Below are 16,843 nucleotides of genomic sequence, written 5' to 3'. Positions count from 1 at the left end.
GTCTTTTACTCTGTACAATAGATTTTTGTCAAATTAGATGCCCCTTAAATGGATATAACATCTGAGAAGCATGTTATCATTTGTAAGACTTACAAATACTATTTTGTCTAGTTTCCATGGGTGCTTTTGGGGTTTTATAGACTTTAAAGTCTATAAAGTGACTTGTGTCCATGCTTCTAAGGGAATAGACCTGAAGAGAGAGATGTTTGTACCAACGTCTTTGTTGACCAGGCCAGTAGAGCACAGGATAATTTTGTCCCATTGCTTTCTGTTGGCTCCTGGCATTGATTTTTCTCTTCCCTTTTCTCCAGCAAAATAACCAAGTTCACTGCTGTTGATTCGTTCTTCCCAAGTCATCTGCAGTAAAGAGATGCCAGATCGGGGAGGGGGGGGGGGGGGGAAGATCAGAGCTGAAATCTGTGCCTTTAACTGATGTTTTCTTTTTCCCATCTAAGACAGTGATTCTCTGATGTGGTTTCTTTGAGTCAACATTCTTTAGTTTCACATTTGGGCTGTATACATGTAGAACTTCGGTGGAAATATGTGGTGTGCTGTCATGGTTGAGGGTCAGCCTCGCTGTGGTTATTGCTGTTATATAATCTTGATAATGAACCCTCAGCTCAACAGTGGGCAGCCGGGAAGGTGGGGGCTCTGGAGCTATTTGACGGTGCTCTCTGCAGACCGTGTGTTTTCTCACTAAGTGTGCTTTGCAGGAAGGCAGTAGACTGGAGTTTTTGGTAATGTTTCCTAAGGAAGCACACTCTCCTAGGAAAAAATTAAAAGCAAGAGGAATTGGGGCACCCGGGCGGCTCATTCAATTAAGCGTCTTAACTCTTGATTTCTGCTCAGATCATGATCTCAGAGTTGTGAGATCGAGCCCTGCATGGGGCTCTGTACTGGGCATGGAGCTTGCTTAAGATTGTCTCTCTTCCTCTTTAAAAAAACAACAAAGGGGGACGCCTGGGTGGCTCAGTTGGTTGGACGACTGCCTTCGGCTCAGGTCATGATCCCGGAGTCCCGGGATCGAGTCCCGCATCGGGCTCCCAGCTGCATGGGGAGTCTGCTTCTCCCTCTGACCTTCTCCTCGCTCATGCTCTCTCTCACTGTCTCTCTCTCAAGTAAATAAATAAAATCTTTAAAAAAAAAAAAACAAAAAAAACAACAAAGGGTCGCCTGGGTGGCTCAGTGGGTTAAGCCTCTGCCTTCGGCTCAGGTCATGATCCCAGGGTCCTGGGATCGGAGCCCCGAATCGGGCTCTCTGCTCCTTGGGAAGCCTGCTTCCCCCTCTCTCTCTGCCTGTCTCTCTGCATACTTGTGATCTGTGTCTGTCAAATAAATAAATAAAATCTTAAAAAAATTTTAAAAAAATTAAAAAACACAAAAAACACACAAAACAACAACAATAAAACAAAAACCAAGAGAAATTATATAACCATTTGGTAGGCTCTACATGTCAGAATACTGGATTTCCTTCTCAGTAGCTGGGTATAGAGAGCTTGTTACATGGGGCCACATTTGCTTGTGATGTAACATCACAGAGAGTTCCAGCTCCATGTTTATGGGGAGGGAGGGAGGTTGAAGAGAAGTGTAAGTAATCCTTAGTGTTATCAGAACACATTCAAGAGATTTCTTGTTTCTTCAGTGGAAAGAAACATTAAGGATTATTTCTCGTCTAATAGTGATGATCATTGACTTACCTGAATTAAATATCGGTGATTATGAAACTGCTTTGGGAAAATTTGATGAGATAATTGCCAAGGACTTCCCCAGGGAGGCGGATTGTTACTGCAGAGGTTACTGTCCCCTCAGAGAAAGCACAAGCAAAGGGCACCAGGAGTGCTTAGAAATGAGATGTTTGCATTAATGCTTATGTAATTCAAAATGAGGAGTCAGAATTTCCTTTACAGAAAAATTAATATCTTTGTGTTGCACTCAGCCTCTCCACTTTTCCTCCTCTGATTTCCCAACATGTACCTTCCACCTTCTTACGATTCCCAAGCACACCCTGTGTGTCCTTACCTTAGCTGAGTTTAAATATGGGCGGCACCCACCTTGCCCTTCTAACTGAGCAACCAGTGAACTTGGGTAGCGAGGGGCACTTGCATCTCTCACCTTCATGCTCCTCTTCTTCTTTTTTTTTTTTTTTTTCTTTTTTTTTTGAAGAGGGAACCGGGGAAGGGGCAGAGGGAGAGGGAGAGAGTAAGAGAGAGAGAATCTTAAGCCATGGAACTTGCACAGGGCTCTATCTCAGGGCCCTAAGATTATGACCTGAGCCTAAATCAAGAGTCAGATGTTTAACTTGCTGAGCTACACGGGCACCCCATGCTCCTCTTATTTAAGGACTGTGCATCCTTTGAGGGTCTAGGTCTAATGTCCTGTTAAACCTGCCTCAGGTGCTCCCACCCACTCCTCCTCTCTCTGAGCTCATTTGCACATCACCCAACTACCACATTTTAATTTTCCTACCTGCTGGCTTTTCTCCAAAGCTAAAGTATAAGCTCCTCAGGCTGTGAGTTCCTTCCGTGCTTTATAAATTCTACAGTATCTAGGACAAAGTGAGCAAATGGATCCTCCGTAAATACTTGGGTCACGAATTGTTCCAAACCAGTGTGGTTCCTGCCCCGCCCCCCCTGCACCCCCGTATATAGCAGCAACTAAAGGTCTCATGCATTTTTTTTTTTTTAAGTCTCATGCATTAAACAGCTGTGGCAATGCAGAATACTTTCATGTTGCCATCATCATCTGTTCAAGGGGCACTTTCTCATTCTAGTAAAGGAACACAACACGTCCAGCAAACCTCATTTCTTAAGGGGGAACCTTGAGTATCACTCAACTTGCTGAGTAATCTTGGATTTGGCTTCTCTGATCTGTAGTTTCCTCATGTCTGAAAATGAGAAGTCATGCCTTTGGCCATTTGCTTCTTGCAGTTTCACGGGGAAAGCGTGCATGTCTGCAGATAGCTGGTATTTATCAGCTATGGTCTGTGGAATGAGGGGGGCTTCTGTCGCCTACTTTATGATTCACTGTGCACAGGAAGGAACCTGGGAAAACCTGACATACCTATTACTTAGTAGTTCCCTTTTTTTTTTTAAATTTTTTAAGATTTATTTATTTATTTGACAGAGATCACAAGTAGGCAGAGAGGCAGGCAGAGATAGAGAGAGGGGGGAAGCAGGCTCCCTGCTGAGCAGAGAGCCTGATGCGGGGCTTGATCCCAGGACCCTGGGATCATGACCTGAGCCAAAGGCAGAGTCTTTCACCCATTGAGCTGCCCAGGCACCCCATAAGTTTTGTTTTCTAAAACCGCTTCCTAGTGTGGATCCAGAGACAATTCACAGTTTTGCTTCTTGCTGTCAATTTATTTCCAGAGTAGACGATTCAGGGGAACTCCGTGTTTACCTTGTGGAGTCTGACCCGGACTAGATGGTGGCAACTTGGTTTCATAGAGCAACCTTTTTTTTTTTTTTTTTTTTTTTTTTTTTTTTTAAGAGTCTGACACAAGTAGGCAGAGAGGCAGGCAGAGAGAGAGAGAGAGGAGGAAGCAGGCTCCCTGCTGAGCAGAGAGCCCGATGCGGGCCTCGATCCCAGGACCCTGAGATCATGGCCTGAGCTGAAGGCAGCAGCTTAACCACTGAGCCACCCAGGCGCCCCTAGAGCAACCTTTTTTATGTGTTGAAGTAAAGGAATAGATGTATCTGCTGGGTAGGATTGGGATGGAATTTGCATCCTGCTGGCAGGAACTTACAGTGAGTCCATCACCTGCAGATTGCAGTCAGTGATGGTAGCACTTGGATGTGGCTCAAGAAATTCTTGCATTTTGTTGCACTGATGGATGCTGGTGTTGCATTTTTTTTAATAGAGAATTGCCCAGATCAAAATCCACGTCTCAGGAACTGGGATCCAGGACAAGATTCTGCAGAGCACGTTGTTATCAAGGAGGGGGATATGTTCCGTCTGACCTCGGATGCCACCGTGAATTCTGTAGTCATTCAGGATGGAGGTGAGGAATGGTCATTGCCTATGGGGGTGGCAAGGTTGCTCGTTCCTCTGGGGGGGGGGGGATTTGATATTCTGTATGTAGAAAGCTATTCTTAGCCTTTAGAATGTGGTGATGGTCTATCTATGGGGCATGAGAAGTTCCTTAGGTAGCACCATAGAATTCAAGAGCTAAAATTCCCTTAAATCATTCAATTCAAGACCTCTGATTGATAGGGAAGGAAACAGTTTCAGAAGGTGCTCTCTCCTAGCTCGATCTTTCTTACAGCTATGGAGAGTGATGAGGGAATTGACATGGGTTAACATACAAAACAATAGTTTGTAGGCTCCTAGATATTTTTCTTTTCTTTCTTTTTTTTTTTTTTTTTAAAGATTTTATTGATTTATTTGACAGACAGAGATCACAAGTAGGCAGAGAGGCAGGCAGAGAGAGAGGAGGAAGCAGGCTCCCTGCTGAGCAGAGAGCCCAATTCAGGGCTCAATCCCAGGACTCTGGGATCACGGCCTGAGCCGAAGGCAGAGGCTTTAACTCGCTGAGCCACCCAGGTGCCCACCCCCCTAGATATTTTTCTAAAAAAAAAAAATTATTCTTAAGTGAATGGATTGAAATTTATGCCCCTTGGCATTTATGGCATGTTGAGACATGAACTCTCCATTTCTACCTTTACTATTTTGAAAACAGGCTTAATTTCCTAAGCAACCTCTTAACAGTTTTTTCCCCCAACTTAACTGCAGGAGGGTCTTTTCTTCCCCACCCCCATCAAGGTAAACTCTCTTTCTCTGTATCCCGGAGAGGTGATTCAGGAGTTGGCTGATACTTGTTTTGTTCCTTGCAGGATTGCTTGTATTTGGGGATGATAAGGATGGATCCAGAAATATTACTTTGAGGACTCGTTACATCCTGATCAAGGATGGTGGGGCGCTTCATATTGGAGCAGAAAAATGCCGCTATAAGTCCAAAGCGACCATTGCCTTGTATGGCAAGTCAGATGAAGGTGAAAGTATGCCAATATTTGGCAAAAAATTTATTGGTGTGGAAGCTGGTGGGACACTGGAGATACACGGGGCCCAGAAGGTCTCGTGGACATTGTTGGCGAGAACTCTGCCTTCCTCAGGCTTGACCTTTGGGTCCTACGCCTTTGAAAAGGACTTTTCTAGGGGCCTCAACGTGAGGATCATTGACCAGGACACGGCCAAAATTTTGGAAAGTGCCAGGTTTGATACCCATGAATACCACAATGAGAGTAGACGGCTGCAGGAATTTCTGAGAGTGCAGGATCCAGGCCGGATCGTCGCCATAGCCGTGGGGGATTCCGCTGCCAAGAGCCTCTTACAAGGAACCATACAAATGATCCAGGACCGGCTGGGCAGTAAGCTGATCCAAGGGCTGGGCTACAGGTGGGCAGACCTTTAACCTTCCTCCCCAGAGCCATGTTAGAGCCTGTGTCTGTGTGTCAGGGGCTGCAGAAAGGGACAGAACACACCATAGCCTGGCTTTGGGTGGCAGAATGGCCACTCTCGCTTTCAAACACGGGCCTGGGGGTCAGAGGGTGCTGGTTCCAAGACGCTCTTTTCTTGGCATCGGTTGGCCAAGCACTTTGTGAAGCAGAACGGCAGGTTTTGGAAAGTGAAGGACAGCCGTGGGCTGCTGAGAAACAGCCGGGCAGCGCCGGGGCAGTTTACTTCCCTCTTTCGACCTTGGGCAAACCACCTTGGGCAAACCGTCTGAAACGCAGGTTACTTGATTCTGCGAGAAGGTGTAGAAGTTCCCCCAGGAAAGCCGGGGGGCGGGGCACTCTTTGCCTTCTGTGGAGCCCTCCGCCTGCTGATTTGCATCTGCCTGTGGGGTTGGTGCAGGTCCCTGGAGCCTCAGCCTGAGGCGGAGGAAGGCAGGGACTGGAGGGCGGGTACCTTCCCGCACACAGTAGGAGTCACTGTGGGCTTACGGGACTGTCCCTCTGCGTCTAGCGCACCAGGATTTCCCAATCCAGCCCTAAGGCTGGGGGAAGTCGCTGGTTCAACATGTAATTCAGAAAAGAGAAGTTTTAAATCTGCTTACTGTTCTTCTTCGTAAAGCCGGGGAGTGAGTCTGCTGTGACAAGGAAGAGGACTTGAAAACTCACATATGGAAAGGCTCTAGTTATTTTTGACTAGGATGGTTGGTGGATCTTGTTGTTAGTTTCCTTCCGTTGGTTGTTGGAATGGAGCGGTAGCTGTGGAAATTCTAGAGAAGGTGAAGCAGACAAAATTAATGAAAAAAAAAAGGTCTCTAATGGTTCTTAAAATGCCTTTTCTTCACTGTGGGGATTTTGAGGAGGTGCTGAGTGCTGGTACCCCTGGGTGCTGAGATGAATGGGCCCTTGTTTAATCCAGTGGATAAACACACTTCGGTAGACAGGAGTGTGCAGTGAGACCTTCGCTTCTAGGCTGTCATGGGAGTGCAAATAATAGGAGCCCTCAAATCGACCTGGGGAACCTGTGGAGGCTTCCCAAAGGTGAGAAACCGGGGGGTGGGAGTGGGGAGTCTAGAAGCATGCTCTGTGGGCAGTTGGAGATGGAGAGCTTTCTAGACCGGGAGTAGCAGGTGCCAGACCTTGGAGGTGGGTTCTTAAAAAGTTAGGATTAAATGTAAGACAAACACAGAAAACTGCTAAAAATAAGAATGCAGGGTTTTTAAAAAATTTAATTTATTTATTTGACAGATAGAGATCACAAGTAGACAGAGAGGCAGGCAGAGAGATAGAGAAGGAAGCAGGCTCCCTGCTGAGCAGAGAGCCCGATGCGGGACTCGATCCTAGAATCTTGGGATCATGGCCCGAGTCGAAGGCAGAGGCTTTAACCCACTGAGCCACCCAGGTGCCCCAAGAATGCAGAGTTTAATGACTTATCACAACATGACTCCTGAATAGCCACCATGCAGGTCAAAGCATTGATCATTGCCCATGGCCCAGAGGCCCCCTGGCTGTCCCCTCTGTTTCACTGAACCCTCCCTCGGCTCACCAAAGATAACCACTCACTGGAATTTGTGGAGAACATGAAAGTTTAGGTTTGCCTATTTCTGGACTTCATATAAATGTGAGCAGACAATATACCCCGTTTTGTATCTGGCTTCCTTGTTCAACTCTGTTAACCGAGGGTTACGTATTTTGGTGCGTGTGGTGCTGATTGGTTTTTATTGCTGTTCATTTTCTGTTGTAGGAGTCTACCCCCGTGTATTCACTGCTGGGCATTTCTAACAGTTCAGACCTCTGTTGTAAAAAGGGCTTCTCCTTGGGGCGCCTGGGTGGCTCAGTCATTAAGCGTCTGCCTTGGGCTCAGGTCATAACCCCAGGGTCCTGGGATGGAGCCCCACGGCAGGCTCCTTGCTCAGCAGGAAGCCTGCTTCTCACTCCTCGCCACCTCCCTCCCCCTCCGCTTGTGTTCCGTCGTCTCTCGCTGTCGCTTCTCTCTGTCAGATAAATAAATAAAAAGTCCTAAAAAAGTAAATAAAAAGGGTTTCTCCAAATGTTCTTTTATCCATCTTCTAAAACCCATATATCCATAATTCTGTAATTTATAGACCTAGGCGTGGAAACACGATCTTTTCAAAGTTAGATACCTACTTCGTTTCGTTATCCAGTAATGCCAGGATGACAGCTTTTGTCTCTTTACTCCATTATTCTTCTGGGTTTGTGTGATCATTAGCTGTGAATATGTTGTTTGACATTTTGGGGTTCCTTTCCTTCTGGTTTCTGAATTCCCTTTCAAATAGTGCTGCTGATTTGACAGAGGAATTTGAGTTGTGATCCTTTGCCAGTGTGCCAGTGTTCCATTGCTTTGACATTATCTCCAATGTACACAAACACACGCCTTTGAAGATACTGTTCTGGTGCCACGAAATTTTCCTCAAGTGGAGGAGGGAAGTAGGAGTGTTTTGGAGATAATGTCAGGAGAATAGAATATTGTTTTAGAGTTGCTGAGGCAGCTTTGGTAAATAAAGGAAGCCTCTGATATTTCTTCTTCTTCTCACATAGGAGATAATGAATTGAAACATTTGGCATTTGATTCTTTGTACGGTACCAAGGAGTATAAATAGAGCTGTAAAGCATGGTCAGCGGAGAGTAGCTAATCCACGCAGGGGCAGGTGTGGAATTTATAAGGATACAGGCATGCTTTGGTTAACTTTTATCTGTGACTATCCAGCCATCTGTCTGGCATAGATTTCTCTCTCTGTCTCTCTCTCTCTCTCTCTCTCTCTCACACACACACACACACACACACACACACACACACACCCCATCCCTCTAGAGTAGGAAACTGACATTTTTCTTTCCGGATTTTAAACCAGGAATATTAAGGCAGACACACACACACACACACACACACACACACACACACACACAAGCACACACCGCGTCCCCCTCCTCCACACCCCATTCCTCTAGAGTAGGAAATTGACATTTTTCCTTCCGGGGTTTAAACCAGGAATCTTAAGGCAGATTTTTTTTTTTTTTTGGCTTTTTGTCTTTGTTCTTTTTTTATTTTGGCCACAAGTTTGAGCAAGTTCCTGGGATGTTTATTTACAAAAGTGAAATGAAATTAAAGGGCATTTTCAAACACAGTTGCTGTCAACGAATAGATATATGGCATGTAAAATTTTAAATCTCTCAGATAGTGTTTATACAATTTTGATTTAAGATTATTAAGAAACCAGTAACCCAGTGGTTTTCAGTTATGCACTCCTGAGATTTTTAAAAAATCGCATGCCCAAGGCCCCCTAGAGATTTTTACAGAAGAATCTGATGGGTAGGACCCCCAGGTGTTTGATGCGCAATCGGGTCTGATCACTACTGCTCTAACCTCTGACCTGGAACTCAGGGGTTCTCACCGTGGTCCCCAGACCAGTAACATCAGCATCACAGGGGGGCAGGGGGAGGGGCTTGTTAGCAATGTGCCTGCTTTGTCCCCACCTCCGGCAGTTAGCGGGTGGGGCCTGGGAGTCTGATCTGACAAGCCCTCCAGGTGTTCTGATGCACACTCAAGTGTGAGAACCACTCTCTGACTCAGTGGTTCTCAACTGTGACTGCACATTCACATCGTCTGGGGAACTTTGAAAACCTACCAATGCCATGCCCCACCTGCAGAGAGGATGATGGCGTCAGTCCGGGCTGGGTCTGAGTGTGGGTGGCTTCCTCAAGCTCGTTCTATTAGGTCATTCTATCACGCAGCCGGAGTTCAAAAGAGAGTGGGTAGTACTCACTTTATTTTTATTTATTTTTCTTTTCTCATTATTTTTAAAAAATTTTTAAGGATTTTATTTGACAGACAGATTATTTATTTGACAGAGATTACAAGGAGGCAGAGAGGCAGGCAGAGAGAGAGGAGGAAGCAGGCTCCCTGCTGAGCAGAGAGCCCGATGCACGACTCGATCCCAGGATCCTGGGATCATGACCTGAGCCGAAGGCAGAGGCTTTAATCCACTGAGCCACTCAGGAGCCCTCTTTTCTCTTTAAAGTTTTTGTTTAGATTTCCAGTTAGTTAATATACAATGTAGTATTAGTTTCAGGTGTACAATATAGAGATTGAACACCTGCATGCAGTGCCCAGTGCTCATCACGACAGGTGCATTCCTTAATCCCTATCATATGTTTCAGCCATTCCCCTCGATGCCCCCCCCCAAGCCCACCTCCCCTCTGGTAGTTAAGAGTCTCTATTGTTCACTGTAGTTAAGAGTCTCTTCTGGTTTGCTTCCCTCTCTCTCTCTGTTTTAACCCCCCTTCCCCTATGTTCATCTGTTTTGTTTCCTAAATTCCACATATGAGTGAAATCAGATGGCATTTGTCTTTCCCTGACTGACTTATTTCACTTAGCATAATGAACTCTAGTTCTGTCCATGTCTTTGCCAATGGCAAGATTCCATTTTTTTTTTAAAGATTTTATTTATTTATTTGACAGAGATCACAAGTAGGCAGAGAGGTAGACAGAAAGGGAGAGAGGGGGAAGCAGGCTCCCTGCTGAGCAGAGAGCCCGATGTGGGGCTCGATCCCAGAACCCTGAGATCATGACCTGAGCTGAAGGCAGCGGCTTAACCCACTGAGCCACCCAGGAGCCCCTCCATTCTTTTTTTTAATGACTAATATTCCTGTGTCTGTGTGTCTGTGTGTCTCTGTATACACATCACCTCTTCTTTATCCATTCATCAGTCAGTGGATTCTGGGCTCTTTCCATATTTGACTATCGTAGATAACGCTGCTATAAATATCAGGGTGCGTGCCGTACTCATTTTAAAAGAAGGGAAATAATTGGGTTTGTGGCCAGAATGACAGGTGAATAATAGGGGTGTGTATTGGGGAAGGAAGATAGTGATTCATTTTAGTCCCAGCCTTCGGTGTTCTACCTATTACAAGGCCAGACAAACAAGGATTTTAAAAAAAATCTAGATACATTTCCTTCTGTGATGTCTGTTACTTCAGTCAAGATTTGGACTTGCAGCCACATGTTAAAAGAGATAGAGGGTTTGATAAAAATGAAAGTTAAGCGCTACGCAGCACCCGACATAACATCTGTGTCAAGGATCTGGGTTGGGACCCTGACAAATAAGGCACATGCTCTTTTCCCCTCCAGGCAAGCGTGGGCTTTGGTTGGGGTCATTGATGGAGGAAGTACTTCTTGCAACGAGTCCGTGAGAAACTATGAAAACCATAGTAGTGGAGGCAAGGCTCTTGCCCAAAGAGAATTTTATACCGTGGATGGTCAGAAGTTCGCCGTGACAGCTTACAGTGAGTGGATTGAAGGTAAGCAAGAATGGTTTAGACTCTTCTAAGACATTGGTGAGTATTGTGAAAGACTGGTTTCTTTAGGTGGAATTGTATCCAAGGGACAGTCTGATTAGGTTTCCCAACTGGTTGAAGATGAAACCTATGGTTTCCCACTATAGTCCATCCTTTTGACTCAAAGAGTTCTTGCTGGGTTGGAGAATGCTCTGTTGAAGCCTGGTCCCTCCCAGCTGGCCTTGTTCTTGATTCTGGAGTCATAAAGTGTGGTTAACTATTAGAGACGGATTTGATACCACTGGAACCAGTCTAGATGTGATAGGGTGAGCTGCCTTCGGTTATGACCTGAGACGGTGAATATGCTTTTGTACTTTGAATCTTTTCTGTATGCAGACATGTAGCAAATCGTACCTTTGCACACATGCTATATAAAGAACACTCATTTTCTTGGCTATTTTTCCTTGATCCATTATAAGATCCTTGATCTTCTAAACGAGTTGGAAGACACAGGAACATACAAAGTAAAAATTAAGTTCTAACCCTATCGTTAAGAGAGAATTGTTTTTGTGCAAATAATCTAGTTATTTTTCTCTTATGTATGTTTTCCTCCACTCATGTCCATTTTGTTTTAACCTGTTTCCCTGGCTTGAAATGACATTTTATACAGTTACCTTAGGTCTTTAACATTTTCTTCTGCATAATTTTTATTCTCATTCACCTTTCAGAAGAACCATAATTAGTTCAAATAATGCCTGGCACTGGGTGTTCAGGGCACCTCTGACTTGTTTCTTTAAGGATGTTTCCTCTCCTGCTTTGCTGCCAGGTTTCTTGGCTCAAGTTATGGATTAGCAGGCTCCTGTCTGTGCTTGCCCACTACCTTTCTTTTGCAAGCAAAAATTATCCCCAAATTATTGTGAAACGAGTAATCGAGAGGTGCCTTGTTATCCAGAAAGGTTGATTTGAGGGCTTATACCTCAGTTTTCAGCAGCAGGGAGCCAGTGTGCTTACTAAGATGGATTTCTGGAGACAGAGAGCCCCCCTCTTTCACTTCCTATGTGATGGTGGGCACGTGACTTGAACTTCCTAGCTCTCAGTTTCCTCATCTGAAAAATGGGCACAGTCAGAGAAACGGCCACATAGGGCTGCTGTGGGTGTCTGAGGGGAAGAATATGAAGTTTTTCATACATGTGCCTAGGAAGCACTTGGTGTTAGCTATTTTTTTTTTAAGTAGTTCTTTTTTTTTTTTTTTTAAAGATTTTTATTTATTTGACAGACAGACCACAAGCAGGCAGAGAGAGGAGGAGGAAGCAGGCTCCCTGCGGAGCAGAGAGCCCGATGCGAGGCTCGATCCCAAGACCCTGGGATCATGACCTGAGCCGAAGGCAGAGGCTTTAACCACTGAGCCACCCAGGCGCCCCTGGTGTTAGCTATTTTAATGAGGATCCAAACATGACTTGGGTTGTAATTGTGCATTTTGTACCCTTGTAATTATGAGACTGACGCATTCCTACTGCGTTAACAAGGCACCTGTACCCTTGTAATTAAACAGAGAAAGTCTTTTGCTTTAAAGTAAGCAGGTAAATAGAGTTCCCTGTATGTAATAGAGACTTTCACATGTTCCTTCTAAACAGCCTTCTGGGTTTGGGCCAAGGAGATGGTACCTACTACGGTCAAGGAAGCTCAGCTTTTTGCCTCCAAAACCACTGCTTTCTACCCCGTCATGGTTGCCCCTGGCAAAAAGCGGATGGAAATACTTCTTAGCAAGAATTTGGTCCTGCATGAAGAGCTTAGTGGAAGGGCTTCCAGTAAGAGTTCATGCAGAGGATAATTACTGACAAACCTCAAATCAACATTTCCTCTGTGGAAAATTTTGTTTTTATTTCCACATTAGCAGTGACTACTCATTTCTGGAAGAGGGTCCGTTTAGCTGTCGTAGGATATTGGGTCCCGTTTTCTCAATGACTCTTCTTTTCTGGAAGAGGTAGAAAAATCTCTCCAGGAAGCAAGGGAGGGGGTGAGCTTATTTCCTTTCATATTTCCAATTCGCTAGTGTTAATGGGAGGAAATCTTAGGCAGGATTTTCTTCTGATGCTAGGAAAAAGTGAGGCAGTAGTGAATAACACAGATCTTCCCAATCTAACCTTATGACTTCTTTAAACAGCAACAAATCCTCATGGTCTTTGAAGTTGAACCTGATGTATCGAGCAACCCTCTTCTTTAAAAAGCAGTTAAAAAAAAATTATATGAAAAAAATTGTTTCTTATTTATTTATTTATTTATAAAGCTTTTACCCATTCATTTGACAGATAGAGACACAGCAGCAGAGGGAACACAAGCAGAGGGAGTGGGAGAAGCCGGCTTCCCGCTGAGCGGGGAGCCCAGAGCAGGGCTGGAGCCTGATGTAGGACTGGAGCCTGATGCAGGGCCCAATCCCAGGACCTTGGAATAATGACTTGAGCTGAAGGCAGACACTTAATGACTGAGCCACCAGGCATATAACTAAGTGGGGTGCCTGGTGGCTCAGTAATTAAGTATATATATATATATATACTTAATTATTATATATATATAATTTGTGTGTGTGTGTGAAATCTGAAAATTTGGGCAGCGATTATCCTTGTTCCTGAGGTTCTTGCTCATCTTTGTGCTTATCCTGCCCATTCTGATTCTTGGGCAGGCAAAATAATAAAGAAGTTAGGAGACTGGGCTCTGGAGTTCAGTTAGCATTTAGCTTTGGGGTCTACATTTTCCAGCTGTTCTTCAAACTCCCTGACTTCTGGTTTCTTCATCCCTAGTGTGCGTAGCAGTTTCTTTCTTTCTCTCCCTGTTGTTGTTTTTAATTTTTTTTAAAGTCTTTTTTTTTTTTTAAGATTTTATTTATTTATTTGTCAGGGATAGAGGGAGAGAGAGTGAGCACAGGCAGACAGAGAGGCAGGCAGAGGAAGAGGGAGAAGCAGACTCCCCGCTGAGCAAGGAGCCCAATGAGGGACTTGGTCCCAGGACCCTGGGATCATGACCTGAGCTGAAGGCAGACACTTAACCGACCACCCAGGCACCCTGGAAAGTTAATTTATTATGCATGTAAAGTCCCAGCAACTATTAGCTGTTGTCATTGGAGTCATTACTGTTAATATTATTATTTAGACCAAATCCCATCATAGGCTTTAGTATCTGGATAAAAGAAATACATAAACAAGAAAGCTACTTTGCCTTTTTTTTTTTTAGTACTTTTCTTTTGGTCCTTTGTGTAAACAAACACCCGGTAGGTTGACATCTCAAGGAATAGAATCCGTGACTTGCTCAGGTTTTCTCTGGAGAGTGGGCTCAGGACTGTCAAGGTGTCTGTAGTATTCCTTGTGCCTTGCCCGAATTTCCCTCTTTCTGAGTTCCCTAACTTGAGTCAGTGTGTTTCTTCACTCCTGCCATGGACCCTTAGGGTCGGTGTCTTAAAGTCACCCCAGAAGAGTGTGCCGGTTAATTGGAAGGATGGTTGTAAGCACAGATACAAGGAAACAGACAGCTTTGAGATGCGGTGCTTTCCTTTCTCCATGACGTTATGACGTGGCTTGTATCTGTTGCGTATACATTTGCATTAAGTCAGCCTTTGGTTTGTGACAGATTCTATCACGGGTATTTTAGAAGCAGGAAATGCTGGTACACTTGGTTGCACGTGAAAGAGTAAGTGAAGGAAATGGATCAACTTTTCGGTTTTGGCCAGCTAATGGGGAACCGACTTCGAGTTTCGAAAGGATGCATTGGGAGAGATCAGAGATTAGTCCCTGGGTCACATGGACGGCAGAGTTGACATTATTACAGGGAAGGAGTGGAGTTGGACAGGGACACTATCTTGCGGCCTCTGGGTGACACTGTAGATCCTAGTGGGCATGCTGGTCTCTTCAGTGGACATCTGTGAGTTTGCACGATGAAACAGAGGAGCAGATACACAGGTGGACGTACTCTGCTGCCTTCATGAATGTACCCTCCAAGGAAGTGAGCTATTCTCCCCTTGGACAGGTGTGAATAATACCAAAAGGAACAGTAGAATGAGAATACTGGAGAAGGAGGTTGCTTCCAGCAAGGATGTTGGGGAATTCCTTAAAGATGTGCCTGATCTTGGGGCACGTGGCTGGCCCAGTTGGTAGAGCATGTGGCTCTTGATCCTAGGGTTGTGAGTTCGAACTCTACCTTTATAAGATGGGGTAGTATCTTGGTTGGTGTATTAAGAGTGGACGGACATTGTAGCTAAGGAACAAAGCATGAACAAAGGCCCAGGGACGAGAGATTGCCTAAGCAAATTTGTACTCTTAATGTATGTTCTCTCTCTCATCCTGTGTCTGGATCACATTGAAACACTGAGTATTGGGGTGCCTGGGTAGCTCAGTGGATTAAGCCTCTGCCTTCGGCTCAGGTCATGATCTCAGGTTCCTGGAATCAAGCCCTGCATCAGGCTCTCTGCTCAGCAGGGAGCCTGCTTCCCCCTCTCTCCTTGCCTCTCTGCCTACTTGTGGTCTCTGTCTGTCAAATAAATAAATAAAATCTTAAAAAAAAAAAAAAAGGAAACACTGAGTATTTACTACAGACGTATTCCGTGTTTGGCAGTGTCTCCTTATGTGTGATATGTTCTTACTACCTTTTAGGACTGCTAGGAAGCCTTATTAGATAGTTTTAGCACTGAGTGCAAGTACAGAGAGAGATTTGGGGATCAAAAAGAGTAGTTGGACAATTCCTGTCCCGTTGTGGTTCGGGGAACAGGGAGTGCTCTACCCTGGAGGTCAGGCTGTCCATTTCCATCTTCTCAGTGTCTGCAGAACGACAGGCACACGGTCAGCGCTGGTAAAAATGTACTGACTCGTGTCTAACTCAGCTTTTGATTTGTGAGTCAATGAGGAGGCGGAAATGCCTACTAACACATCATTTTCTTTCCTACTTTTCGGTTTAGGTGTTTCTCTTTCAGGTTTCCGGGTGGAGGTTGTGGATGGAGTGAAGCTTCACCTGCTGGACGACGTTAGTAGTTGGAAACCTGGAGACCAGATCGTGGTTGCAAGCACAGACTATTCTATGTACCAGGCAGAGGAGTTCACTCTCCTCCCCTGCCCTGAGTGCAACCGCTTCCAGGTCAAAGTCAAAGGTACTGGACTGCTCAGAATGTTTCTTGGCATTTGATTCCTGTAGCATCCCCTTCCCGCCACCCCAGCCCAAAGCCAGGGCCCTCCTCATCGCCGTCACCACCACCACCATTGTCATCTGGATATTAAAGATCTTAGCGGTGGGGTGCTTTGAACACCAGATCCCAGAGGATGTTAGCTAAGAGTATTTAGGGAGCAATAGTGTTGTTGTTAATGATGTGTAGCAGGCAAATCAGGGTCTTTTGTACTGATCTTTGTTTAAAACAAACAAAAAAAGATGCAGCTACACGGATTGATCTCTCCCCCAAGATCCTATCCAACGTCTTTTCATTTTTTTTTTTTTAAGATTTTATTTATTTGACAGAGAGAGATCACAAGTAGGCAGAGGCAGGCAGAGAGAGAGGAAGGGAAGCAGGCTCCCTGCCGAGCAGAGAGCCTGATGTGGAGCTTGATCCCAGGACCCTGGGATCATGACCTGAGCTGAAAGCAGAGGCTTTAACCCACTGAGCCACTCAGGCGCCCCTCTTTTCATTTTTTGCTATCAAATAATAATCCAATTATCAACGGATTCATACTTAAATAGAAGTCTTTTTTCTTCTTAAATAAAAAAAATCTCATTCTTTTTGAGCACCTACTTCCTTGGCAAAAAAGCCAGATCTAATATTTAAAATAGAACTGCAAAGGCATTTTCATAGACTATATTTTTTTATCATAAGCTTGAGTTCTTTGAAGGAAAGCAGTATGCAGCGAGACCCATACTGTAAGCTGTGTTTAGGAAAAACAGCTGACTTCTACCAGGTACTTAGCCTGAGACTGTAATAGGCAAAGCTCGTTTATGTGTTGCTTCACTTGTGGACGTTACTACATTGTCTCCCTTCCTTCTGTACTCAAGATTATATATACATTCATGGTATAAAACCAAAGAGTTTATGGTAACTAATTAAATGAGCACACAGGTATGGGTAATTT

General features: G+C 44.8%; 1 protein-coding gene across 3 annotated transcripts in view; it reads left to right on the top strand.

Moving 5' to 3' along the window:
• Positions 1–16,843, top strand: part of CEMIP2 (cell migration inducing hyaluronidase 2) — an 83,663-nt gene that overhangs the window by 21,688 nt on the left and 45,132 nt on the right. For all 3 annotated transcript variants that reach the window (XM_045065094.1, XM_045065095.1, XM_045065096.1), the window contains 4 exons: positions 3,860–4,000; positions 4,833–5,394; positions 10,600–10,769; positions 15,688–15,876. In XM_045065094.1, coding sequence (XP_044921029.1) covers positions 3,860–4,000; positions 4,833–5,394; positions 10,600–10,769; positions 15,688–15,876 — 1,062 coding nt within the window. The remainder of the gene's footprint in view (positions 1–3,859; positions 4,001–4,832; positions 5,395–10,599; positions 10,770–15,687; positions 15,877–16,843) is intronic.

Source organism: Mustela putorius, unplaced genomic scaffold, assembly GCF_011764305.1.
Source record: "Mustela putorius furo isolate JIRA1106 unplaced genomic scaffold, ASM1176430v1.1 tig00003854_pilon_pilon_pilon, whole genome shotgun sequence".
Lineage (NCBI taxonomy): Eukaryota > Metazoa > Chordata > Mammalia > Carnivora > Mustelidae > Mustela > Mustela putorius.
The sequence above is the reverse complement of the archived record's forward strand: the minus strand, read 5'-3'. Positions and strand labels throughout refer to the sequence as shown.